The 26971-nt window shown below is 54.1% G+C and overlaps 1 protein-coding gene across 2 annotated transcripts in view; it reads left to right on the forward strand.

The window, feature by feature from the left end:
• The window catches only part of COL4A2 (collagen type IV alpha 2 chain), a 158695-nt gene that overhangs the window by 31071 nt on the left and 100653 nt on the right, over window positions 1–26971 (forward strand). For both annotated transcript variants that reach the window (XR_011259529.1, XM_069602009.1), the window contains exon 4: window positions 19014–19094. Coding sequence is in view for 1 of the 2 variants with exons in the window: in XM_069602009.1 (XP_069458110.1) it covers window positions 19014–19094 (81 nt within the window). In the remaining variant the exon portion in view is untranslated. The remainder of the gene's footprint in view (window positions 1–19013; window positions 19095–26971) is intronic.

Consider the following 26971-nt stretch of genomic DNA (forward strand, 5'->3'; position numbering starts at 1 on the left):
TGTGTGTTCATGTGTGTGTGAGCGTGTGTGGGGGTTCATGTGTGTGGGTTCATGTGTGTGTGTGTGTTTATGTGTGTGAGAGCGTATGTATGGATTCATATGTGTGGGGGTTCATGTGTGTGTGTTTATGTGTGTGAGTGTGTGTGTGGGCTGTGTGTGTGTGTTTATGTGCGTGTGTTTATGTGTATGTGTGTTCATGTGTGTGTGAGCATGTGTGTGGGTTCATGTGTGTGTGTGTCTATGTGTGTGTGAGCGTGTGTGTGTGTTCATGTGTGTGTGAGCGTGTGTGTATGTGTGCCAGTGTGAGAGAGAGAGCAGAGGACGCATTACCAAGGGCACAGGTGCTGCGGCAGGACACTAGCATTCTGAAACTAAGAGCAAAGACATAGGAGTGGCGTGTGGACGGCAGGCCTTCCCCTGAAGAGGACGAGAGCCAAGCGCCCGAGTCCCGCCGGAGGAGGGCAGGTGCTGCCAGCCTCCCAGCTGTGGAAATGGGGGTCTCTTCTGAGAGGCTGAAAGTGAGACCCAGGGGGCCCCTCAGGGGAGGGCGAGTGCAGAGGAGTCAAGGAAATCCGTGACTTTCCCAGCCTGGAAGGGCGCTTTGCTCTCCTGAGCCGCTGGCCTGAGCTTTGCCAAAGGAAGAAAGCCTTGGGCTCGCTGTCCCCTAAAGACGGGCGCTGAGCCGATGTCTGGGCACCGCCCCCCCCTCCGCCCCGCCCCCCCTCCCCAGATTTGGCTCCACCGGCCTCCAGCTCCTGGCTGCAGCTCCAGCTGGGACATCACGTCGTGTGTTGAATAAGAAGCCGGGCTTTTTGTTTGGGGCTTTGTTTGTTTGGTTAAATATCTGCTGGACAGTTTTTGGAAGCGCGTGTGCCCCATAAAAGGTAGCAAACGGCGCTCTTGGATCCCGGTCCGGCCTCCGCCCGCCGCCGGCCAGCCTGCAAGGCTCCTCCCCCGAGGCCTTGCGGGGGAGCGGAGATCGTGGCGGGGGCGGGGTGGGGGGGGTGATGGGGCCACTTATTTCAGATATCTTTCGTGTTACTGGCTTGTAAGCGCATAGAGAGAACTCAGAGAGTTCAGTTACTTGTTTCTAAGTGAGTCAGAGTTGGCAATTCTTTTTCAACTATTAGGCAGAAAGTCATTGTTTATGGAAAAAAAGGACCACATTCAGTCGCTGGAGGAGGATGCAGTGTGTTATCACCATAATGAGAAGATGAGAGTTCCAGATGCAGGAACCCAGGGCACATCCCAGCGCTCTGGGATTTGGTATTTTTTTAGCTCATTATAGTTGGTAGATAATTGCTTTACAGTGCTGTGTTGGTCTCTGCCATATAGCAACGTGAATCCGCCACAGGTATACATATGTCCCCTCTCTCCTGAGCCTCCCTCCCACCCCCTACCCCACTCCACCCCTCTAGGTTGTCACAGACTGCCGGGCTGGGCTCCCTGTCTTATATAGCAGCTTTACTATTAAGGCCTTCCCTTAGATGCAGGAGGTGGTAAAGAACCCGCCTGCAGTGCAAGAGACGCGGGTTGGATCCCTGGGTCAGGAAGATCCCCTGGAAGAGGAAATGGCAACCCACTCCAGTATTCTTGCCTGGAGAATTCCATGGATGGAGGAGCCTTGTGGGCTACAGTCCACGGGGTCGCAAAGAGTAGGACACGACCTAAACAGCCACCCACTACCCATCTGTTTTGCTTACGGTAATAAGCATGTTTCAGCCCGACTCTCAGTTCTTCCCACCCTCTCCTTCCCTTGCTGTGGCATCCAGAAGACTGGTATTGATGAACCTCCTTGCAGGGCAGGAAGAGAGACGCAGGCACAGAGAACAGACTTGCACGTTGCTGTTTAATCTTGGGCGGGCCATCTAGAATCTCTGGGGCACCCAGTTTGCTGTGACGAATGGCTGAGAGCAGAGGTTCTCCTGCATCTGAAACCTGGCCGGGTCAGCCTCAAACCCCTTGGCTACTTCCAGACCCCACCGGTGGGGTGCCCGTCAGCCCACAGTCTTCACCATTCTCTTCATCTGTAAGACTCAGACCCTAAGAAAAAAAAGCAGGTCTTCACCAAGAAAAGGCTGGGAGTCCCTAGAAATGATTATCTTGTCAGGTGCTTCCAGTTCCAAAAATCTAATGTTTGTCCTGACACGCCCGGGGCCTCTCACAGTACCAGCGCCACATCGGGCCATCCGTGGACTCAGGAGGAAAAATCGCTGTGACTGATGGGACCAGGGTTGGGAGGCCGTGCTGCTGCTCGGCTGGACACTCCAAGCAGTGACCGTCTGAGCGTTTCCAAAGCATTGTTGACCTTGAACATGTTCACAGGGTGACGCCGGATAAGCCAATAACACATCAGATTTCTTGGCTTTTATGGGAACTCTCCTGACCCAGTATAGAAGAGCAATGCTGTGTACCCTAATCGGACAGGGGTCCATCTTGGCTGTTTATGGTACCATTGGCTTGACTGGAGCCCCTGAGGATGGGTAATGGGGGGAGGGGCTGATGACCGGGCTTCATGGTTTAAAACCTGAGAACCTTGGATCCAGTGGTCGCCCAGAGCCAGAGGCAGCCGCATCTAAGGACGTAATTCCGTACGTAGAGCCACAGACCAGCCAGCAGTTCTGCTGTAAGCTGACTTCTTATCTAGCAAATCAACCTTTTCCAAAGACATCATTCTGACACTATAAAAGGAAGGAGGACAGAGGAAAGTGACCAAAAGACCCAGGGAGGTAGGTGAGGAAAGCGCCTCGGCCCCTCTCATGACGTTCAGGTTGACTCTGCCCACTGACCCTGACCTTGGCGTCTTGTCTGAGTTTCTGGGGCAGCATTTTCCACCCAGCCAGGGCCCCAAAAGTCCAGTCCTCCTAGGCCGATTCCAGGAGAAAGCAGAGCACTCCTGTAATTCATGAAGACTCTCTGAGGAGCAGAGAACTGTCGATGGACAGGGAATATCTGAGACTCCTCAAGCCCACTCTGTCCTTGACTGCTCCGTGATCTCACACCAGGCTGCAGCTTCTGGTCTGGCGGGTGTGCACACGGCCGCTGATGGTCTCCGGGCCTTTCTCCTGCTGTTGTCTGCTAAGTGACCTCAGGGACACCGCTGGCTGGGACTTCAAAGAACTGCCTCCCTTCCTGAATCTCTTAGGGTGTTTATGGGTTGCTACCAAGGAGAGGAGAAGTATTGTCTATTAAGGGCAAAGATTGCAGAAAGCTGGTAGGAGGAAGAACCAGCCTTGGCACGGGTGCCCAGCTGGGGATGGTACATCAGGGAGCCAGCCTCTGCCTGGCAGGAGTTTCCTCCCGAGGCTGATGCTTTGGGTAAAAAGAAGCTCTGAGTCGTGACGGCGTCGGCAAAGAAGCAGGGCTGTTCCACTTCAGGAGTGTTTGTCCAAGGGGAGCAATGGCCTGGAGCTGGACTCCTGGGTACCAAGGTGTCTAAGCCACCGGTTCATGGAGTGACCGCAGTTGTCAGCACTCCTGAACTTTGTCCCCCGAAGCTCTGTCTTGCCTCCCCCACTTTGCATCTGTAAACCTTTTCCTTCTGCAAACACACCAGGAAACCCATCAGCTGGAGAGCCGGTCCCTAGGGATGTGAGCATGGGCCTGACTCCTAAGCTGATGTTCAGTCGCTCAGTCATATCCCAGTCCCATGGCCTGCCGCACACCCGGCCTCCCTGTCCTTCACTATCTCCCGGAGCTTGCTCAAACTCATGTCCATTGAGTTGGTGACGCCATCCAACCATCTCATCTTCTGTCACCCCCTTCTCCTCCTGCCCTCAATCTTTCGTAGCATCAGGGTCTTTTCCAATGAATCAGCTCTTCTTATCAGGCAGCCAAAGTATTGAAACTTCAGCTTTAGCATCAATCCTTGAAGTGAATATTTGGGACTGATTTCCTTTAAGATTGACTGGTTTGATCCACTTGCTGTCCAAGGGACTCTCAAGACTCTTCTCCAGCACCACAGTTTGAAAGCATCAATTCTTTGGCACTCAGCCTCCTTTGTGGCTCCTAAGAGCAGGAGGTTACCAGGTGGACAGGTCACCTGGCATCTGTAAACGACTGGAAACATACTTTAATCAGGAAGGCAGGTCCACTGAAACAGTGCAGATAAGCAAGCAAAATTCAAGGCGAAAGCGCAGCAATCCCGGTGAGAACTGCATGCCCATCAGTGCCCATGTACTCCCTTGCTCACAGTCCAGTTAGAGCTGGTGTGGTGATGTTAAGGGTCTACGAGTGAGCTCCTAGTCTCCCAAGGGCAGGGCTCTGCCTGGTCCCCTGCGGACCCCTGGTCCTCAGTGTGCATGACAGGCTGTAGGCGCTCAAAGATGTTTCTGGAAGACATTTGGGAGGAGCATCTCTCTGGTGATGAAAACCATCCAGTGCTCCGCTTCCTGGGGAGCGGGGCGAGAGTGTCTGGTCTGTGTGCTGGGAGAGGGGCCAGGTGTCCAGACCCGGGTGCCGTGTCCAGTGGGCGCCTTTCCTCTCCGTCACGGGCGTGAGGACTCTCCCGTCTCTCCTCCTCCCCAGGTCAGTCCAGCGGCCAGAGGGCCGACGTTTCCTGGCTTTTGTTGCACCGTGGGCCACACTCTGTTTTGAAAGGACAGGAGCATAATAAAAACGGATATGAAAGAAGGGCCCGATGACATCACTGAAAATATTTGAGGAAGCCCACTCTTGGGGATGTTTACAGTCTCAGCATGTTCGTTGTTTGTAATATGATAAGAGCACTTTTGATACATGGGGGAATTACAGGCCTTGTGGCTCAGACAATATTCATGAATTTTTATCTTGGGCTCATAGCGACGGAAAGAGAATAGGAGGTCTTGGCTTGCGTCCCAGATGACCTTGACTCGCCGGTTGACCTTGGGTATAACTTTGAGCAGAGTTGAGCTGCTTAAGCCGTGCCTCTGCCAGCTACTCGCTGAATAAAAAGAAGAAGAATTCCATTATTAAAGATGAGTTAGCTCAGGAAATGTTTCCTTCTCAAAAATCTTAACTTCGGGAAATTGATGGTACACAGAACTTAAAATATCACCTCCCCTAGGTTAACCCCGTGTGCTCTGCATGGAAGCAGCTTTCCATGCCCGGTGTTAGAATGCAGACTTTCAAACACTCAAGTGTCTGCATGATCAGCCATCTCCCTAAGCAGTGAAAACACGGCACTCTCTGTGTCCTGGACTTCCCCGACAGCTCAGCAGGTGAAGAATCTGCTGGCGCCGCAGGAGACACCAGAGATGAAGGCTTGATCCCTGGGTCGGAAAGATGCCCTGGAGAAGGAAGTGGCAACCCCACTCCAGTTTGCTTGCCTGGAAAATCCCATGGACAGAGGAGCCTGGCGGGCTACAGTCCACGGGGTCACAGAGTCAGACACTGATGAGTGACTAAGCACACAGGCACTGTGTCCTAGGATCTGAACCGTGAGCATGGAGATGAGCCGGCACCTCCCCTTCATGGGTGACACGGAGCAAAGGTCAAGGAGCACTGCCTCCTGCCACGTGCTGGGCGCTGCGCTGAGCTCATGCCCCAGGCTCATCTTTCCTCCCCGCAAGCACCCTGCGAGGCTGGGGCGGCGGGCCTACCCATGTGCAGATGAGGGGACTGCAGGGCTCAAGGGAGATGGTGGGGCTCACGGCCGCAGGCCCTCCCTGCAGCCAGGGTACCACCAGAGTGCACCCCTCGGCCACGTCACAGTGGGCACCGCACGCCAACAGAGTCATGGAGCTGTCAGGGCCCGCAGAGACCTCACCCTCTTGCCGGGTGAAGTTCAGGGTGAAATCACTGGATTAACTGTATCATGCATCAGTGTGACGGGACTGGCTCCCAGTCCTGGAAATGTGTGCATCTAATTCTGAATTAGCCTCGCCAATGGCGGGCAGCACCGGAACTCGGTCTGGAGCTTCCCTGGTGGCACAGGGAATCAGAATCCGCCTGCCGACGCAAGAGACGTGGGTTCGATCCCTGGTCCAAGAAGGTCCTACATGCTGCAGGGTGACTGAATCTGGGCAACAGCCACTGAGGCTGTGCTCCAGAGCCCAGAAACCACAACTGGGGAAGCCCCCGCAGCAAGAAAACTGGAGAAAAGCTGGAGAAAAGCCCCCGCACCCCGCAGCTGGAGAAAAGCCCCTGTTCCCCGCAGCTGGAGAAAAGCCCCCGCATCCCACAGCTGGAGAAAACCCGAGCAGCGGCAGACCCCGCACAGCCTAAAATAAAATGAGATAAACGGATCACGCCTTTCAAAATTTAAAAAAGTCAATCAATCAATCTTGGTGTGAACTGAGTCCAGCCTCCAGGGAGGTTTACTCTTTGGTGGGTCCGTTGTACGTGTCCCCTGATTGTAGCCCAAAAGCTTGAGATTAAAACTTCCAACAGCCTGCTGGGGAACAAAGGGAAGCATGGGATTGAAAATTCCCTCTTGGAATATCCAAGTGGACAAACACCCAAATGGATGATCCTCACACAGATAGCATCATTGCCTCTGCGTGGAGCAGGACCCTGACACAGAGCTGCCGGCCCGGGTAGGTGGTTCCGCGGTGACTTAGGGTAGGTTTTACAGAGCCGCCAACGTGAAGAGAAAGCTGCTAAGCTCATAGCAAAGGAATCCTACCTCGCTGCTAGTATGCAAAGGAGTATCACACGGCCTCAGAAGCTGCCAGATGCGATCACCTTGGCTGGGTTTGTGTATGAGAAAGGGCAAGGCAGAAATTCTAGCCCAGAAGTCAGGCCAGCAGGTATGTGGAGTGGCTGCGGTTTTAGTGTGGACCCTCCACTGGCCTGGAGCCCCGAGACTTTGATCCAGGGAGCCATCAAGGTCACTGAGATGAAGCCGCTCGGATGCAGATGTGAGCCTGCCCAGGCAGACTGCCGGAGCTCCTCGCGGGCCAGAGCGAACCCACACCTGCCCTGCCTGGGCCGGTCCCGCCCAAGCAGAACAGAAATCTTATTGTATTCTGAAAAGACATTGCAAAGTCTCTTTTCTCCCCGTTCTTCTGAGATTTTTCCCCCCAAATTTGTCACGGAGGGAGGGGTTGGGACAAGGCTCTAAGGCTGGGCATGGGTCTCTGGAATAAATAGCTTCAAGAGATGTATCCACTTCATTTCTTCAGAACAATGTGAAATATTCACTTCGGACTCATAGCCAGCTCTCACCACATAGACATTTTCATTCATTGCCAGAGACCCAAGAACCGACATGCTGCATAAATAAATGAAGTTTTGCTGTAGGTGGTGTGTGAGCTGACGCCCGCGCTGAATGAGGTCCCAGTAGACTATCTCTCATAGCTGAGGAAGGCGTAAACAGAGTTGCTCATAAATATTTAGGGCATTTTTTCTAAATATAACCTGTGAGACTCTTTACCGTGTGTACACACAGTTCTTACCTCCAGCTATAATTATACGGGTGGCCTCTTAAAAGCTCCTGATGAGTTGTTTTCCTCAACTCCGAGACAGAAGACACAGAACTCTATCCCTCAGGCTATGAACATGACCGAATGGTATTAGCCTTCATCAAAAACAGTCTCTTTTTTTTTTTAAAGGTCGCAACACGCGACCTGTAGGATATGAGTTCCCTGAGCAGGGATCGAACCTGTGCCCCTTACAGTGGAGGCTCAGAGTCTTAACCACTGGACTGACAGGGAAGTCCCCAGAATAGTCTCTCCTGCAGCCGATTTTCCTGCTATTGATCGGAGGAGAGCACCGGCACCCGCAGGAGCTGTTTTATCCTCCAGTTGCTGAGTCCTGTCTGACTCTTCGCGGCTGCACGGCCGCCGCACGCCAGGCTCCCCGTCCTTCCTGAGCAGGGAAGCCTGGATGAACCGGGAGGAAGAGCTTTGCAGTCCGGCCTGGGTTGCTGGCTGCATCCCGTGTAACTACATCTGCGGGTGGACAGCTGCTGATCAAGGGGAGGACGGTGTCGGGGAGCGGGGTCAGTCGGGCAGGTTTCTGGGGGGCACGCTGGGTGACGCAGGAGCGGGAGGAGGTGGGGTGCGAGATGAGCCCGGGTGCACAGTGAGCTCCCCCAGAATTCCGCTCAGGCCTGGAGGCCCCGGGGCCCCGCCTCTCTCGCTCGGCTCCCTCCCTGGCCCGCCCGCTGCCTGGGCCTCCCCGCCTCTGCCCAGTGGCTGCTGCTGTCTCTGCTGAGCACTCTTAATGCCTCCCGACTTCCACTTCCATCAAACCGCTGCCCTCGCTTCTCTGTACGACACAGCACTGCACTCCGTGCAGCCCTTCCTGACTGAACTGGAGGAGGGCCGGGCAACCCGCTCCAGGACTGTGGCCTGGGGAGTCCCACGGACAGAGAGCCTGGCGGGTCCCAGGCCGGAGGGTTGCAAAGAGTCAGACACGACGGAGCGACCTACACTTTCACTTTCACTCTCTTGACTGAACGTGAGTTTGACGTGTCTGGTCAACCATCCTCTCACTTCTACTGGGATGAGACATAGTGGCATCAGTGCCCTTGCACAGCAAGCAGATCCAGCCAGTCCACCCTACAGGAGACCAGTCCTGAGTGTTCACTGGAAGGACTGGTGCTGAAGCTGAAGCTCCAGTACTCTGGCCACCTGATGCGAAGAACTGACTCCTTGGAAAAGACTCTGATGCTGGGCAAGATGGGAGGAGAAGGGGAGGACAGAGGATGAGACGGTAGGATGGCATCCCTGGTTCAGTGCACATGAGTTTGAGTAGACTCCGGGAGTCGGTGATGGACAGGGAGGCCTGGCGTGCTGCAGTCCATGGCGTCGCAAAGAGTCAGACGCGACTGAGCCACTGAACAGAACACTAGTTCCCTGGTTCACAGCTACCCAGGTCTGCCGCCAGCCCTGTTTCTCTGTGCTCTCTGTCCGCCTGAGGTGTCATTTTGCAGAACGTGAGGGTCTTTCAGAAACAGTCCCATGTTACGTTGTAGCAGAAACACCAGTACATACAAAGAATGGGCAGGGCCGAGATGTGAAATCCGCAGGAGCTTGACTTGCTTGACCCCGAGGGCGAGTGGCTGGTGTGTTCGAGGGAGCGGGTTTCAGCTCTGCGGATGGGGAGGCCAAGGCAGGAGGGAGAGAATTCCAGGCCGAAGGCACGGTTTGTGCAGAGGCATGTTCCCAGGGAGGATGGGCACCCAGAGGTGCTCGCACTCAGGCGCTGAAGATCCTTGACATTCCACCGCTTTGTGGAGATGTTTTACGAAGCACTCGGCTGGAGCTGAGTGGGGGAACGGAGGAGGGAGGGGGCGGGACTCACGCCGATTGGTCTCGGGCGCAGCTCAGCTGGTCCAGGGCAGAGTCGGGAGCAGAGGACGTAGAAACAGCGCGCACTGTGCTGTCACCGGAGCGTCGGGTGGGCTGGAAACCAGAGGGTCACCCGCAGAAGGACGCACGCGCCCACCCTGCCCCTCGCTCTGGTCTGAGTGTCTGTGCCTCCTCCCCAGGTCCTAACCCCAGGGTGGTATCAGGAGGTGGGGCCTTCGGGAGGGCATCCCACGATGGAGACGAATGTCTTTAACAGGAGAGGCGCACAGAGCTCTCAGGCCCCACCCTGCCACGTGAGGATGTGGCAGGAAGCTGGCTGTGGGTAAAACAGACACCCAGTCGCCCCTTGATCCTGGACTTCCAGCCTCGAGCGCCAGGATCACTACAGGCCTGCTGGTTATAAGCCGCCTGGGCTGGTATTCTGTCAGAGCAGCCGTGAATGAACACAGGGCCTGCGTGATTAATAAAAGCCAGAATGGTGACCACCTGTATCAAGGATGGAGGGACGGGGACTTCCAGAAATTGGCCTACTGACGGACCCACCAAGGAAACCCAAACCACAGGCAAACGATTTCAAACGGAAGCATCGATCCGCCTGGGCGCGTGTGTGCACGTGTGTGTGTGCGTGTGTGCGTGTGTGCATGTGTGTGCATTGTGTGCACGTGTGTCATGTGTGCGTGCGTGCATGCGCGTGTGCGTGTGCATGTGTGTGCGCGCATGTGTGCATGTGTGTGCACGTGTGCGTGTGTATGCATTGTGTGCGCTTGTGCATTGCACGTGTGTGCGCTGTGTGCATTGTGTGCGTGTGTGCATCGTGTGCGTGTGTGCATGTGCACGTGTGTGTTGCTGTGTGCATTGTGTGTGCGTGTGTGCATGTGTGTGCGCACACGTGTGTGCATATGTGTGCGTGTGTGCATTGTGTGCACGTGTGCGTGTGTGCATTGTGTGCGTGTGTGCGTGCACACGCTCCTGCACACCAACTCCTGCAAGGCGGCCGGTGTGCACACGGGCTCTCACATTGTGCGCACTTGTGGCAGCATCGCAGAGGCATCAGGAAGACGGGCTTTAGTGATGGGTGGCCTGACGCCGAGGCGCAGCCAGCCTGTCTGAGTCGTTGGTCAGACTGGCCTTGCCCCGGCCACCGCAGCCGCAGTGATGGTGGCCAAGGGGAGGATAAGGGAGACTGAGGGGGGAGGGGCTCTTGTGGAGGCCTGGACGACCTGTTCCAAACACTGGACGAGAAAAAGATCCCGTTCTCACATGAGGCTTTTGAGATTGTTCCATCCAGTAAGTCAACATCTAGGGAAGCCCTCAAGAGCGACTTTTGGAATCAAAGGAATGAGCTCTGGTTCAACGCAGAGCTGAGCCATCGATTCATAAACATGGTTAAGGAAGATAAATCGGATGTCGCAGGAGCTGAGACCGTAGCTGCAGCAAGGCACTGGTGACAGATTCCAGAACGTGGACAGGACACAGACGTGAATGGGGGCCGGAGCTCCGGTGAGCTGGACCTTAGGTGATGCGAAGAAGTGCCTTCAAGTGGAGACCGTCCGTGCTCCGGACGGGACCTCCTTCCTGCCTCAAGGCAGGATCAGCCCCATTTGCGGAGCCCCTCTTGGGCCTGCACCCACTCTTTGAGGCCGCCGGTCGAGCCCACTGCCCAGCCCACCCTAGCCTCTGTGGTCCCTGGTTCTGATCATGGCAGCACACTAGCCTTCCGTGTCCCCTGTCGCTTCTATGCATGCGTATCCAGTTGCTGGGCAAGATGAGTCATCTCCGGGTGTGCACTGGGATGGAGGAACCGCAGGGAAGCCTGGACTCGCTTCGGGTGAAGCCGATGTGATAGGGAAGCGGGAGGGATGCTTCTGGATGGAGCAGCCTGCGTAGACGCCAGCAGCGCCTCCCACTCGGGCCCCCAGCAGTGGGGACACGTGGGAGCCCCTGCATCCCGTCTCGGGAGAGGAGGCAAGGCCGGGGGGTGGAGGGAGTGTGGTGGGAGACGCCCTCGCTCGGCCAGGAGGCCCACTTGCCTTCACCTGCAGCGGGCCCACCTGCACTCTGAGATCATTCTGGCCCCGGGCAAGGTGTTTCTCAGGGAGCCTTGGCTGCTCCATGCTCCCATGCTGCCGTCTGGGGCTCCAAGCCAGCAGCAGGGCCTGCGCCTGTCTCCGTGACCCCTCAGTGTGAGGGCGCCGGGGGCCTAAGCACCGGCGTCACCCCACAGATCTGGCCGGCCCCCGCCAGCCCCATCCTGTGGTGGGGGAGCAGAAGGGAGCAGACCGCCCTGCCTGGACTCCGCACGGGCCCTCTGCTGATACTGCCAGTCTGTGGCGTCCGCTTCCCAGCTTTGCACGCACCCGCAGGGGGTTCCTCACCCCGAGGTAGCGGCTGTCCTCAGCCTGCTCTCAGCATCGCATGTATAAGCGGTATCGGGGAGCGTGTCCTGGCCTTTGGTCTGCCGGCCACGCCCCCATCTTGTCCAGCTCCTGAGATGCTGCTGGGGTCTCTCTGCTTTAGCCCTGCCGGTCGGCCCCCAACCCCAGCACTGAAGTTCAGCTGCCTCTGCTGTCCTGTCGGCTGTTACTATTGTCTAGTCACTCAGTTGTGTCCGACTCTTTGCAACCCACCAGGCTCCTCTGTCCATGGGATTCTCCAGGCAAGAATTCTGGAGTGGGTTGCCATTTCCTTCTCCAGGGGATCTTCCCGACCCAAGCCTGGAACCCACGTCTCCTGCACTGGCAGGCGGATTCTGGGAAGCCCACTCTCTGTCTTGTTGATGGCAGGTTCTATTAGGAAAACACACCTCGCCTCTGAGTCGCCTGGGAAGAAAGGTGGAGAAGGGGGCTGGTCACGCTCAGGAAAGCGTCTAAGTGCGCGGGTTTGGGTGGAAACCCAGGCGGCTTGCTGCTGTGAGGCAGGTGAGGGTCCCCAGTGCTGCCCCTCCCGGGTCTGCCGGGCTGCGGGGAGGAGCAGTGGCCTCCGCAGGTGCCCGCACACCCGGGCAAGCCTAAGTGAGCGCGTGTAGGCCTGACGACTGCACCCAGAAAGGCCTGTGCCCAGCATCTCCCCTTGAACTGCCGTCGTCCTGTCGGGTTCCCGGTTCCCATCGCAGCATCCTCTCCTACTTCGACGTTGCTCAGTCGCTCAGTCGTGTCTGACTCTGCAACCCCGTGGACTCCAGCGCACCAGGCCTCCCTGTCCATCACCAACTCCTGGAGCTTGCTCAAACTGATGTCCATCGAGTCGGTGATGCCATCCAACCTTCTCATCCTCTGTCATCCCCTTCTCCTCCCACCCTCAATCTTGCCCAGCGTCAGGGTCTTTTCCAGTGAGTCGGCTCTTTGCATCAGAAGCTTCAGCATCAGTCCTCCCCTGTTGCCTCCCCCAGACCCCCAGCCCAGGAGGAGGGATCTCACCGCACTCCCTGGTACTCGGTCAGAGCCCACTGGGGAGGCTCATCTAAATGGGTGACCCCTTTGTCCATCAGGCACTCCGCTGCTTTTGGCTGGTGACGATCTTGGGACCATTCTAGGGTCACCGCGCTCATTTTGGGCGCCCCTGGGAGTTTGGACAAAGGCAGCCCTACTCCCTGGACTTCCCGCCCGGCTTACAGCGGAGGAGGGTTTTGTTGTGTGGAGTGGCTGCGCTCCACACTTCCTCTGCCATATACCCTGTCTTTCTAATACTATGTTGGAATGATTTCCTTAATTTCTAAAGCTGCATGTGCGGAAATGGCTTATATTTCCTGTTTTGATAAAGTAATAGAACTTTACTGGGAACTGTGTTCCCAAGTTGGCTTTCTCCTTGTCGGCCTCTTTTTGGATTTGAGTCCAGCTTGCCTGGACTTGTGACAAAGACAAAGACTTGTATAATTTTTTTTTTTTACCTAAAATGTGAAAGATGATTACTGTTTAACAAAAAGGAATGTTTGTCTTTTCTGTCGGTTAGAATGGGTTATTCAATAGTGCTCCATACAGGAAACTCCGGTTGAGTGCTGGGGGCAATCAAATGGTAAAATATCTGTAAATTCCCTCCAGATTTGCTCTTTTTGGCTGGAGGTAGGTTGGCTTAAAAAGGCTTTCTTGGACAAAACGTTTCTTGGAACATGTGGAGGACAAAATATTCTTTGTTTCAGGACAAATGAGTTTTGTTCTCACATCTTCATATAACTTTGATTAATACTCAGTTCTTCTGTGCAAGTTGAGAACAATGGTGAGCATTTTTTCCTTCCGTCTGTATGTATGGTATCGACTTAAAGAGCGTCCCGTCTGCAGACAGCAGGGTGCATGTCCATGGATTCTGTGGTCTTGATATATATGGGTGGTTCACACGGGTGGCTGAGAAATAGCTGGTCTGAAAGCGCCTAAGTCATTTGTGTGTTTTATTTTCTGATGTTCAAGTGGTTGTTTAAGCCTGTTTTTAAGTGTCCTGAATATCTGGCATCAGGAGGCGTGGCGCTGAGCGGTTCTATGTTGGAAGTGGGGCTGTTCCCCAGATACCTACTGCTCACCACGCTGCCAAGGAAGCGCTTTTCCTCTCTGCTCAGTCCTGCCCAATCCCTGACGAAGGCAGCGTGATACTGGCTTCTGAGGCCAGTAGATTGCTCCAGCGGGAGGCAGGGCCAGCCGCAAGTGGGACCGGGCGTTCCCTTAATCCTGCAGCTGCCACTCTGGACCTGCACTCCGACTCTTCCCCGCATTCCAGTTATAAATGGCAGAGCCGTCTCTGCTGGAAGCCAGGGAGCCAGTGGCTCAAGGCAAGAAACTCCCTCCTTGAATCTGATAGGTGCCTGGTTCAGGAAGCTAGAACCTGGCTTTGCTTAGAACATTCCATGACTTCTGTTCTCTCAGACACAAAAGCTTCCCCGGGAATCTCAACCATGCATCTGGGGGTGATCTGGCTGTCTCTCGGATGAACTAAAGCCCATGCAAATAGATGTATTTTTAAATCATTCTACAGTGTAGTGATGCCAAGATTCAGACAAGGCTCCAAAGAAAAGAATTCCCATGTAAAAAGCTCACTAAGAAATCTCTTGTTCAGAGCTCTCCATGTTGCCCTGGAAACCATCTGTTACATTCCGTTTGGGTAGAATATGATCCAAGGTCTCTAGAGAATGTATCTTATGCCTTTACATTGCCAGTTGACTCTTAAGCGATCCAAGTCATTTCCAGTTCCTTGAATTTCCAATCAGCACAGCAATGCTGGCTACCAATTCAGAACAGCACAAAATTCAGCAAAAAAAAAAAAAGAGAGAGAAAGAGAGAGTCTCGAAAGGATGTTTTGACTAAGGAAAAAAGAACTGAAATTTTTGGCCCTGTGGTTGATTATAAGCTCAGACTGAGTCCTGAGTACTCAGAGCCACTCTGAGCACGCCCCAGGTGGCAGGGTTCAAAAGATGTCGAGGGCTGGCACGTGTCTAGAATGGTCACGCCTGGGTCCGCCTTAGGCAGGGCTCTGGTGACCCTGCAGGAAATGGCAGTTTCTGCTCCACTGAAGAGATGGCTCATTGTCTCCAAGCAAATCCCCTTGCTCAGAGCCCGCCCATCATCCCTGCTTACCTGGAAGCCCTGCTGGAACCCTGGGCCGGGGTCTGCGGTCCTGAGCGGCACCGGGCCGGTGCCGATGAGGCATCCACACAACAGGGGGAGTAGCAAGGGTCTGGAGGGAGCAGCGTTTTATCCAGCGTGGAGGGATTGCCTCTTTGACGCTGTGTCCGAGCCTCCCCTCAATACCAATCCGTCCTCCCTGCCCTCCTCCTCCCTTGCCAGCACAGGTTTTGTTCCCAGTTGTCGAAAGGAGATTGCCTGCCCTTCATCTCCTCCAGAGGCAGCGCAGAGACGCTCCTGGTTTACTGGGCTCTTCACGTTCAGGCTCCTTCTCTCTGACTTCCCCAAACTTAGTTCACTTTCATCTTTCAAAACCACTTCCATTAGCCCCGAAGCACTTTTTGAGACGTCAAGATGGGACTCAAACATTCTCCAAGGTTGGGAGTCCTTGCAGCGTCCTTGGTTCCGTTGGCCCGTGAGCTCTTGCCTGCCCTGAGATGAAGGACGTTCACACCAGGGTGAGCGCTTGGCCAGCTCTGCTGAGTAGACGCAGCTGGTCCAGAACAGGGGCTCTCCAGGAGCTTCCAGGCCCTGGAGCTGCGTCTCCCCCTGAGATGCTGGGTGACCCGCAGGGGGCTCAGGGGGCGCTGCTGCTGGAGTATTGCTCTGCACCAAGGTCCCAGCGGGGACCGAGGTGGGAAACTAACAAGCAATGGATTGATGTTTCGGAGAGAGCTTGGCCCTGACGGGTGGAAGCATGCTGTCCTGGAGACCCCGAAGTTGAAGGTCTGGACGGGGCTAGCTTGTCCTCTGCGAGGGTGGTGGGCAGACTCTTGAGGTGGGTGTAGGCGGGGAGGAAGCACGTCATCTCTATTAAGGCGCTGACAAGAGGACCCTGCTGTGTCTTCGAGTTGTGTTGAGTCACAGAATCAGGGCTGGACCTGAGGGCTTGGCTTGGGCAGTGGTTGGTCTGAGCTCTTGTTCTCCTTTGGGGGGGGTGGGCAACTGGGGCTGGAACAGACACACATAGCCCTTCACACACTCCTCATCTGAGAGCCTCAGGAGGGCATTTGTGTCTTGAGAATGTTCCAGAGCCCAGGTCCTCTCCAGAGAATGCTGAGGCTCAGCCTGAAACTTGTTCAGCCTCTAAGAGACGTCTGGAGCACGTGCCCTGCCCTAGAGAAGTAAATACTTCTGTTCATCCTAGAGGTCTGAAATTCCAGAAGGTGGCATTTAGGGCTCTTGTTGCTGTTGGAATTCTTAAGAGCCCCTCTGTGGGATGTGTGGGACGCTGGTGGAAACTCATACAGACACACACACACACACACACACACACAGAGACATACACACACAGACACACACACACAGAGACATACACACACACACACACACACACACACAGAGACATACACACGAGGGCTGGAATTTCCAGGATGGAAATTGGCTTATCAGGTGGAGGGCTACCTCTCAACATTGTCTCCCCCACGTCCTGAGTCATGGTATCTGAGCCCTGGGCTCATGGCCGAGAAGTATGGAGACTGGGAGTCTTCAGGCCTGCAAGCCTTGTTCCCAAAGCAGAAAGCACTGTCGAATTTTGAGCAGGTTATGAGCGCATTTCTGTAACTAAATCCAGTACATACCCTAGAGCTAGAACAGAAAGTCTGTTAGGTCGATTTGAAGCCATTAAAGTTGTTTCGACCATTGATTTATATACAGGGATTTGGCAAGTGGCTTTAAAATCAAAATTAAAAGTAACATGTGAAACCCCAGCTGGGGAATAGGAGTGTATGCTTCTCACTTCAGCCTGAGGAGTCCCCCTACCCTTTCCAAGCAACTGGTAAGTGAATCATGACCGTGTGAGCCGAGTTCACCTTGCCCGCGTGCCTATTTACGTCCCAGTCGTGCAGAGGACAAAGTCCAACGCGGCGCATCCAGGCTTCTCGCTTTGGTGCTCAGAATAATCCGCACACCAACGACTTGGCCCGCAGCTGGATGTGTAAACACCAAATATCCAGGGTCGGGCGGTTTTAGAATGAGCCCCACTGTAGTTAAACACTGAAGCCATACAAAATTGGGCAAATACCTAGAATCGCACTTGGAGGGCATGAAAGGACTTTATCCATATTTGTGCGTGTGAGCTAAGTCGCTTCAGTCGTGTCCAACTTGTTACGACCCCATGGGTTATAGCCTACCAGGCTCCTCCATCCTTGGGATTTCCCAGCAAGAGTACTGGAGTGGGTGGACATGTCCTCTCCCAGGAGATCTTTCTGACCCAGGGATCGAACCCGCATCTCCTGCATTGGAAGGCACTTCTTTACCACTAGCACCACCTGGGAAGCCCTCTTATCCATTTGTGTTTACTCTTATGCTCTCCTGTCGCCTGACTCAGCTCAGAAGGATACCAAGAGTCTCAGAAGACTTTAGAGGTGCTGGTTTCTGTAAAGAGTTTGAGATCTTCAGATTTTTTTTTTTTTTTTTTTAGTTCTTCAAAGTAGTGACAGATGCAGCCGATATTACATTAGGGAAAGAATAAAAACAACAAATGTGAGACTCTCCAATACCGCCCCTCCAAAGAAAGGACTTGGCAAAGGGATGTGTCCTGTCTACAGAAAGGACGCTGCATCTCTGATGAGGCCGATGATGCTCCCGCCAGGCAGCGTGGAGTCAGAGTTCACTTGTGCCCCCCAGCATTGACCGAGCAGGAGGCTTGTGCTGGCAGGAGGCGTCGAGGCGGCCAGGCAGCCCCATCCGCATCTCCCCGTGAACCCCTGGGGAGCCGGGAGAATGCTGACCAATGTGTTGGCCCAAAAACCAGACAGAAGAACTCCCCAAGGGACCCCGGTTTCGTCACTGGGACTCAGCTCGGAAGGGGAGGGGCTGCCCTGGTGGAATGTGATGCTGATGAGCTGGATCGGTCTCTGTAGTTGGGGCCGCTGCTTGCACGTTAGGTCTGGCCGAGTGCTCACCAGGGCTTACTGCACCCAGGGTGCCCGCCAGATCGGCTCCCTGTGGGCTCCGGACCACCTGGCCAAGAGTGAGAAGCCAGATAGAGGATCCCCGGGGACCAGCTGCACTAACTCACCTGTTGGGGGTGGGATGGGGCTGCAGGTGGGCATAGCTGACGGGCTGATCAGAGAGGGGAGAAGGAGGGCCGAGCTGATCGTCATTCCCGACTCAAAACGCTTAGTACTATGGACACTGTCTGAAGGGAGGAATTCAGGCATGGTCCAGTCTGCAAGTCCATCTCATGCCTGAAACACTGACGTAGAGGCCAAGAAAGGCCTTTTTCCTCTTTGGAATTGTCTAGCCAGAGAAATCCCCCCGCTATCGCTAAAGTCATCTAACAGTGACATCTCAGGGACTGGCGCACACGTCGACGATATCACCCCAACCCAGCCGAATAAACACTTAGGAGAAACCTCACCACCAACCCGCCCTCTCTGTACCCCAAATTAGCACGCCTCAGGGAAGGGAAGGGGTGGGGACTTCTCCGTGGCTGGTGGCTCCCTGTGATGGAGGGGAGGGTGTGTCATCCCACCAGGAGTATCTGCAAATTCCGCCTCTGGATCAGAAGCTCCTTCCCTGCAACTCAGTAGGTCTGTGCTTTGTCAGGCGGCCCTGCAGAGTGCCGCGGGCAGTCACCCTGACCGTCCTACCCAGCCTCGGAAGTCTCTCCCAGAACCCACCCCCGACCTTTCCAGGCAGAATGAAGCCTGGAGTTCCTCCTTGAAAATAAAGCGATTAACACCTTATCCGAGGCTCACTTCACACAGGATCCCTGGATAGTGTTCTCCTTGACTTTTGAGCCCCAGGACGCAGCTTGGCATGTGGCACTTAGTAGGCACTGGAAAAAGGCTAATTCACCCTCGAATGTGCAGCACCAAGGGCGGCCTTGATGTCGACCGTGGGCTTGGGGTGGTGATGGTGCATCGGCGGAGGTTCACCGATTGGAACACTCGGCCCGTCTGGTGAGGGGCGTGTTGATAGTTGGGAGGCGTGGGCAGAAAGAGCTGTGCGTGAAACCGCCATACCTTTGCTTACGGACCTCAGACTGCTCTGAAAGTTAAATCCTGTTTCTTTAAAGACTGCCCGAGTGTTTTGATTGATAGTCGTCACGCGTGGAAGGACTGTCAGCAGTGGCGTTCGGCCCTCGCTGTGGTTGGAGGGCGATGGGTAACGTTCTCTGTGCTTGAGAACGTTAACGTTAACGTTCTCGGCTTCATTTCTGCAGGGTGTGAAGAAACTGGACGTGCCTTGTGGAGGCAGAGACTGCAGCGGGGGCTGCCAGTGCTACCCCGAGAAAGGAGGGCGGGTAAGTGATAAATATCGTCTTCATTTTACTTCCATTTCGTACCAAGTGCTGTAGATAACCTGATTAAGTCATTTGCATACAATCATAAGAAATTCAATACAGGTGAGTTCATTTCCATGAAGCAAGCAAGAATAGAATGCAGAATTCAGTCTCTGTATGCCACTTTCTCAGTAATTTGAGAACAGTGTTGGCCTTCTCAAGCATCTTCTCTCTTGCTCATTGTCATAAATATACGTGTGCATATATGTGTACATACTGCAATTATGTTTAGTATTTACAGTATATATAAACATATATTTTGTAAAAAATATTGCATAAAGAAAGCAGTTGCATTTATACTCTGATATCTATTTAAACTAGAGGGCGTTGGCATTGAACCACCATGAATACATTGTTGTATTTATACCCTGGTATCTATTTAAACTAGAGAGTGCTGCATTGAACCACTGAGAATCACTTTGACTTTTGAAATTACCCCACACCTTCCCTGAATGCCTCTTATGTACAGGCAATTCACAGGTAAGTCAGAGAGAAAAGGTCGCCTCGAGTTACCACAGCATCCGGCAATGTTTGAAATGTGGGCCTGATACTTGAACACGTTTCATCCAAGTGTTGCTTTGAAAGCTGATATTTGAGTCTCGGCATTGCTGAAGTTAAAGGTTCGTTTATATTCATGTGTTTAAGACCTCTTTGGCGCGTGGCAGTGTAGGGAGTAGTTTTTCATCTTAGGACATGGTCTCTCGAGTCCTTGCACTTTGGGATAGCTCCTTCCCCTCCAGGGCTCACCCACGTCCCACGTCAGGTGGTCAGAGGCCTGTGGGACTTCTCGCCTGCATCTCTCTGTCCTTGCTGGAATCGGGAATCATAGCCATCCTCGGGGGTTCCCAATGAGCTTCAGCAAGTTGAACCCTTGTGTTTTAAGTCGCCATGCCCCCCCTCGCCCACCAGGAGGAAGAGATGACTGGTTGGGGACCCAGATCTGTGGCTGGGTGTCAGGTCCTGCCTCCTTCTGGACCCGAGTCCCCACCCCAGAAGTCAAATGGTCAAAGGTGTGACGGGCCCCCTTTATAGATGCGGGGAGCTTATGTGCTAACACGCAGCCGACCATTACCTTGGTGCAATGATCACAGCGGAGGAGTGGTCTTCTGCCCGGAAATCGAAGCTTCCAAGAGTCTCCACGGGCTGGTACATCGCGTCAGTTTTTGCTGTGGTTGCTTCCTCTGCTCTTGGCAGGGACTCAGTGCTTCAGGAATTGCTAGTTGAGGATGCTTTATCAGCATTTCACAAGGAGAAGTATTTTTAAATATATGGAGGCTGTTCCATGAGACTTAAAATTCCCCTGGGGTTCCCAGCTATAGATTTTCCCAGCGATGCTTCCGGAGCAGTGGCGGAAAGCCTGCTTGCAGGCTCTGGCCTCCCTAGCTCAGCTTGCTCAGCCTTATACGGGCACAGAGAAGAGAAACCAGCGCCCTGAGACCGCACGTGTCTGTGAGACCTGCCTTTGTCGGAGGGAGCCTGGCTCTGGACTGTTCTTCTCCCTGGGATCCACCAGAGAGAACCCAGACAGACCAAGCAGAAGGGGGCCGGGTCTGTCCCTTCTCACTGCTTGTGATTAGCTAACGTGGGACCAGTAGGCGAACACTGATGCTTTTGCAAGAACGCTTTTCTCCTGTAAAGACAGTTCCCTCTGAGCATTTCCATACGCGATACTGTCCGCACAGCAGCGGATTGTTAAAGGACACCAAGAGTCTCCTCAAAGAGGTCATTAGAAGGGAATTTCTACAGGACCCCAGGTCTATTCTCATTTACTAAGTTTACAGCACAGGCGTTATTTCCTGTCACCCCTGATTAAGAAAATGCCTTGAGTCTTTCGCCGCCTTGCCAGAACGCAGAAAGTGACACCTTCTGGTTAATTTCATTAACACGGGTAACCTAGCACGGGCTTGACTTTAATCTGCAGACACATTATCAAATGAAATCAAATTAAATTGAGACTCAGCAGTTGTCTGGGTAGTTGGTTCAAGAGCCAGGGACGGTGATTCCCCCCCCACCCCCATACCAGGATGGCAGGGGTGTTTGGCATCACTAAACTCACTTTCTGGCCCACACAGATCCAAACTGGGTGATTCTAACTGAGGCTGCCTGACTGATTCACACGTGCTGTTGAATATTGATCAGTAAGGGGATAGGAGTGACTGACAGTAAGAAGCCAGAAAGAAACCCACTGAGAAGAAATCGCTAACCCCATTTATCACTGTCTACGGGGAGAGCCCAGTGCATCACCGAAGTTATTCATTGTCAGGACAGTCGCATAGACTTTATTAAATCTTTTATGAAAACAGAATGTCTGGGCCCATTCCACAAACCTGGTGGACGTGTATGAAATCTTTGCCAATTAACAGCTCTACCCCGATGGGATTCTAGTGAGAGCAGAGCTATTTCTGCCCTCCTTTTGGGCTGATAGTATTTTTCAGAAGTAACGGAATCCACTAAAATAGCCGTGGGCGGACTCTGGGCTCAGAGAGCCGGCGCAGAGTCTGTCCTTTCCCACGTTCTCCCCTGGGGTCCCTCGCCGCCTGTCTTCCCCTCGTTGCCCCCGGAGCAGCCGCGACCGCGCCTGGCCGCAGAGCCTGGCTCCCAGAGCTCCGGGCCCGCCCTGCCTTATACGGGCATGGGGTCCAGCTCCTGTGCTCCTCACCATGGTGACAGCCAACACCAGAAACACTCTGTTACTGAATAACTCCGGGAGTCCAAGCAGAAAGCACAAATGTGCTCTGGATTCCGGCTCCAGCGTCGCCCCCGTGTTAGCGAATGAGTAAGCCCTCATTTGCCGCCTGCATCGAGCCAGGCTGGAGGGTGGGTGGCGGGTCGTCACCGGGGGAGAAGTGTTTCTCACAGACCGAGCCACCCGCCCCAGGGATCATTCCAGCAAGCCAGTAGCCGGGGCGGGAGGTGGGGGCGGGGCTGAGGCCAGCTGTCTGTGCGCCCTGGACTCCCCGGTCAGAGCCGGGGGGCCCACAGAGGGGCCCAGCCTCGTCCTCCTAGGTCACAGGCGAGGACAGTAACATCCGGCGCGGAGACCCGCTCCACGCTGGAGCCAGAACAGAACGCAAGCTCTCAGAGTTTCAGATGAGTGCCTGTTCCAGCGCAGTGACCGTCTGCATCTGCAGGCCTCCTGACCGTTGTTACCCTGTGGGGTGGGGGGAGGCCTGCAGGCAGAGAGGAAAAGAGGTTTCACTCCCCTGCCTCAAGAGTGGTGGCTCTCAGGCCTCTCTTCAGCTGCTTCGTGAATCAGTGAAGCGCTTTAAAAGATGAGTTGAGACTTTGTTGTTATTGGAGAGTTCGTATGTCCAGTATTCCTACTAAATTGTCCAGTTGCCAAGTTCATCTGACTCTTCGCGACCCCATGGGCTGCCGCACGCCAGGCTTCTCTATCCCTCACCATCTCCCGGAGTTTGCCCAAGTTCATGTCCAGTGAATCGGTGACGCCCTCCAACCATCTCATCCTCTGTCGCCCTCTTCTCCTGCCTTCAATCTTTCCCAGCATCAGGGTCTTTTCCAGTGAGTCAGCTGTTCACATTAGATGGCCAAAGTATTGGAGCTTCAGCTCCAGCATCAGTCCTTCCAAAGATTATTTAGGGTTGGTTTTCTTTAAGATTGACTGGTTTGGTCTCCTTGCTTTCCAAGGGACTCTTTAGAGTCTTCTCCAGCACCACAGTTGAAACGCATCAATTCTTTGGAGCTCAGCTTTCTTTATAGTCCAACTCTCATATCTGTACATGACTACTGGAAAGACTATTGGAGTAATTAGGGAGTGTTAAGCCCTAATCCAGCAACACTCCTCAGGGGACCATATACAAAGTGTTAGTCGCTCAGTCATTTCTGACCCTTTGCAACCCTATGGACTATAGCCCCCCAGGCTCAGTTATCCATGGAATTCTCCAGGCAAGAGTACTGGATTGGATTGTCATTTCCTTCTCCAGGGGCTCTTCCCAACCCAGGGATTAAACCCAGGTCTCCCACATTGCAGGCAGGCTCTTTACCATCTAAGCCAGAGGGAAACTCACTATACACAAAGAAAGGCAACAACTCAGTTCTCAGACTTGATCACTAGCGGTCGCACACTGGCCACCCCCAGAGGTGTCCGGCCCCTGTATCTTTTTCTGTTCCTTTTTTGGTTGAGATATATAGTTGGTTTACAATGGTTCAGGTGTACAGCGCAGTGATTCGGTTGTGTGTGTACATGTGTTCTTTTTCAGATTCTTTCCCGTTTAGGTTATTACAAGATTTTGAGCATAGCTCCCTGTGCTCGACAGTCAGCCCTTGTTTATCTTTTTCATATAGAGTGGTGTGTGTAAGTTACTTCCAAATTCCAAATTCATCTTCCCCCACTTTCCCCTTGGTAACCATAAGCTTGTTTTATGTGTCTGCGTGACTCTCTGTTTTTCTAAACAAGCTCATTTGTATCATAGTTCAGATTCCACACGGAAGTGATGTTATCTGTTTGTCTTAGTATGATCCTTACTAGGCCGTCCACCTTCCTGCAAATGGGATTCTTTTGCTCTGAGTGGCATTCCCTTGCACACGTGTACCACAACTTCCGCATCCATTGCTCTGCCGATGGACATTGGGTTGCTTTCGTGACTTGGCTGTTGTAAATAGCGCTGCAGTGAACGCTGGGGTCCAGGTATCTTCACCACAACTTCCGCATCCATTGCTCTGCCGATGGACGTTGGGTTGCTTTCGTGACTTGGCTGTTGTAAATAGCGCTGCAGTGAACGCTGGGGTCCAGGTATCTTTCAGACCGTGTTTTTCTCTGGGTGTACGCCCAGGAGTGGGATTGCTGGATCGGATGGTAACTCTCATTTTGGTGTTTTCAAGGAACCTCCAGACTGCTTTCCATGGTGGCTGCACCAGTTTGCGTTCCCACCAACAAGCTGGTTCTGTGGCCGGTTCTGTCTTCTCTTTTCTCTTTCTTCTTTCTGTACACACGGTGGAGGCTAAAGGCGGTCGAGCTGCAAGCATCAGAGGGAATTTCTGTTGCGGAATTCCTGTCGAAGCAGAGTGAGTGTCTCCATGGGATACAAGGCCCCACAGCACAGGGATCAGGAGAGACGCAGGTGGCCCAGGATTCAGCCAACAGAGACGCCTTGGCCTTTGCGCATCACCTCACCGAAAAGCGCTCAGAGTTTTCCACCTGAGGTCAATGTAAATCATCATTTCAGTTACTTAGATTCCTAGCCCCTCAGCCCTTTGGTTTTTTACCATAAAGTTGGGTAAGATAGGTTATTTCAGCTTTTGAACGGCATCCACCTTCACGAGGCACCTGTTTTCCTAGGCAGTCGGGTGTTACACAAATTGGTAATCCAAAGACAGATGAAGCCCCCAGTGTTGGGAATCACTGAGGTGGTTGAACGGCCCCAGAAGCTGCAGTGGGCGAGGGGCAGCCCCCATGTGACCGGTCCCAGGGCTGTACCGCCAACCCCTCGCTCGCCCTCCCTGCGCCTGGCAGCAGGAGGCTCGAGACTGAAACCCCAGTTCCTGGAAGGGTGCGGCTGAGAGCTCACTCCCGTCAGCAGAGGCAGAACCGGCACGAGTTGGCCGTTGCATTTTTTTCAAGGAGCCAAGAGTTTCCCACAGTCTGTGGGTCCCTGGACTTGGGTCAAAGTATGAGCAAATAATTCTTAACCTCACAAGATTCCTTAAGTTCAACAATATAAATCAACGTGAAAAGCAGAGAGGAAGCACAGCGGGAACAGAACGCTCTCGGAGGTGGGTGGCCGCGGATGGATGGGGTGCGGGGGATGCGGGCCCTCTCGGCGGCCCAGGTGGGTGGCTGCCGCTGGCCTCCAGGAGCTGGGGGGTGGGGGCCCGAGCGGCTCTGAGCCTCGGCGGCCTGGTCATGCCCTCTCCCAGGTAAGCTGTGGTCTCACCAACGGGCGGTCCATCCTGTCACCTGTTGCTGATTGACACCCTCAAACGTGTATAACTGGGATATGGGAAAGAACGGAATTTTTGTTCTTTGAAACAGCTCAACGTAAATTTGAAAACTGGTCGGTCACTGTGGAGCCGTGTAGAGGTGCTCAGAGCATAGATCTTCAAGCTGCCTATACACACTGTGTGTGGTCCGCCACTGGGGTGGGTTTCCCCCAGCACATGGCCGCCCATCTTGGCTACGCGATGACCCTTGCTCCTGTGGGACACACACACCGCACTGCCGTGGCAGACCGCTTTCCACAGCAGCTGCAGCCACTCCAGGCAGGTGCGTGTCAATGGTCTGCCCCACGGACCTAACAGAAAGCACCCCCCGGTCAGCTACTCTGTCACAGCCCAGAAAGGGCAAAGAATGATTCAGAAATAGCAGAGGCCTGCCTGGCTTCTGGGCTCGTGTAGCCTTCGTCTGCACAGAGCTCTCACCTACTTTCAGCATCGCAGGCTTATTTTTAGTGCCTGTCTGGAAAGGCGGTGGTTCCGGCTAGCTGGACGCCGCTGTGGCTGCACCCAGCTCAGCTGCTTAACTCCTCTCTGCAGGAAAGGCGGCACCACAGCAGGTCTGGACGATGCCCGCCTGAGGCGTGCGTCGCACGTCAGTGGTACGCTTCTAACGGGACGTTTTCTTTCGTATCTGCCACGGTTAAGAACCCTAGCCTCCTTTTAATAATGGAATTTTATATTCTTGCAACCCTCAAAATCTGTATTTTGTGTCATCTGTGCACAAGGCGTGTGTCTGGAAGAAGGAGGTGCTTCCGTGAACGGGGGCAGGGCCCCTGAGTGGCAGGGGTGGCCCCAAGGTTGAGGTGTGCCTGGGGTCCTTAAGAGACACCTCGGGAGCCAGCGTGAGCCTCGCAGAGCAGGAGGTGAGATCCGTGGTGGGTGAGGTCCGAGGGAGCAGGGCGGCATCTTGGGCTAAGGCAAGACCCATCCTGGAGACCTCCTGAGAGGAGCTGCCTGACTTATAACTTGCTCAAGTCACCAAGCTCTCAAGAGAAGCTGGTGCGGTGCGTACTTGGGTGAGTCAGTCCACTGGGGACAGTTTCTAGTCAAAAACGATGCCAGGAGGGGCTTCCCTGTTGGCTCAGCGTTAAAGAATCCGCCCGTCAATGCAGGAGACACAGGCTCGATCCCTGCTCCGGGAAGACCCCACATGCCCCGGGACAGTTAAGCCCATGCACCCCGACTCCTGAGCCTGTGCTCTAGAGCCTGGGGGCCATAGCTCCTGAAGCCCAAGTAGCCAAGAGCCCGTGCTCTGCAACCAGAGACGCTACCACAATGAGACGCCCACGCGCCGCAACCGAGAGTGGCCCCCGCTCGCCCCAACTAGAGAAAGCCTGCGGGCGGCAGCGAAGGCCCGGCGCAGCCACAAATAATTAACTTTTAAAAAAGAGACGCCGGGGAACGTGGCCCCGCACTCAGGCGGTTGGTGACGCGCAGTCAGCGGCGGCTGCACGTGAAGTTATTCGTCCGGTGAATATCGTTTGCGCATCTGTCGCCCCAACTAGGCACCAAGGACACAAATAGACAGAGCAGGTCACACCCCTGTAGGTGAGAGTAGGTGAGAGCTCTGTGCAGACGAAGGTTGCACGAGCCCAGAAGCCAGGCGGGCTTCTGCTATTTCTGAATCATTCTTTGCCCTTTCTGGGCTGTGGCAGTGCATCTGAACAGCTTCCTGGTCTGTCTGTCCCTCCTCCTCCCCCTTAACCCCGTGGTCTCTTAGGGGGATTTGCCTTGCCAGCTCGAGCTCTGATCAAGACCCTCCCCTTCGGAAAGCCCTTTGTCTGCTTGTCTCATTCAGGACACGTTTGGTGCTCAAGCCCCCACAGCTTCCAACCATAACATCACTCTTGCCTTCTTTCCGGCGAGATTGTTATTCAGTTGCT

Source organism: Ovis canadensis, chromosome 10 (assembly GCF_042477335.2).
Source record: "Ovis canadensis isolate MfBH-ARS-UI-01 breed Bighorn chromosome 10, ARS-UI_OviCan_v2, whole genome shotgun sequence".
Taxonomy (NCBI): domain Eukaryota; kingdom Metazoa; phylum Chordata; class Mammalia; order Artiodactyla; family Bovidae; genus Ovis; species Ovis canadensis.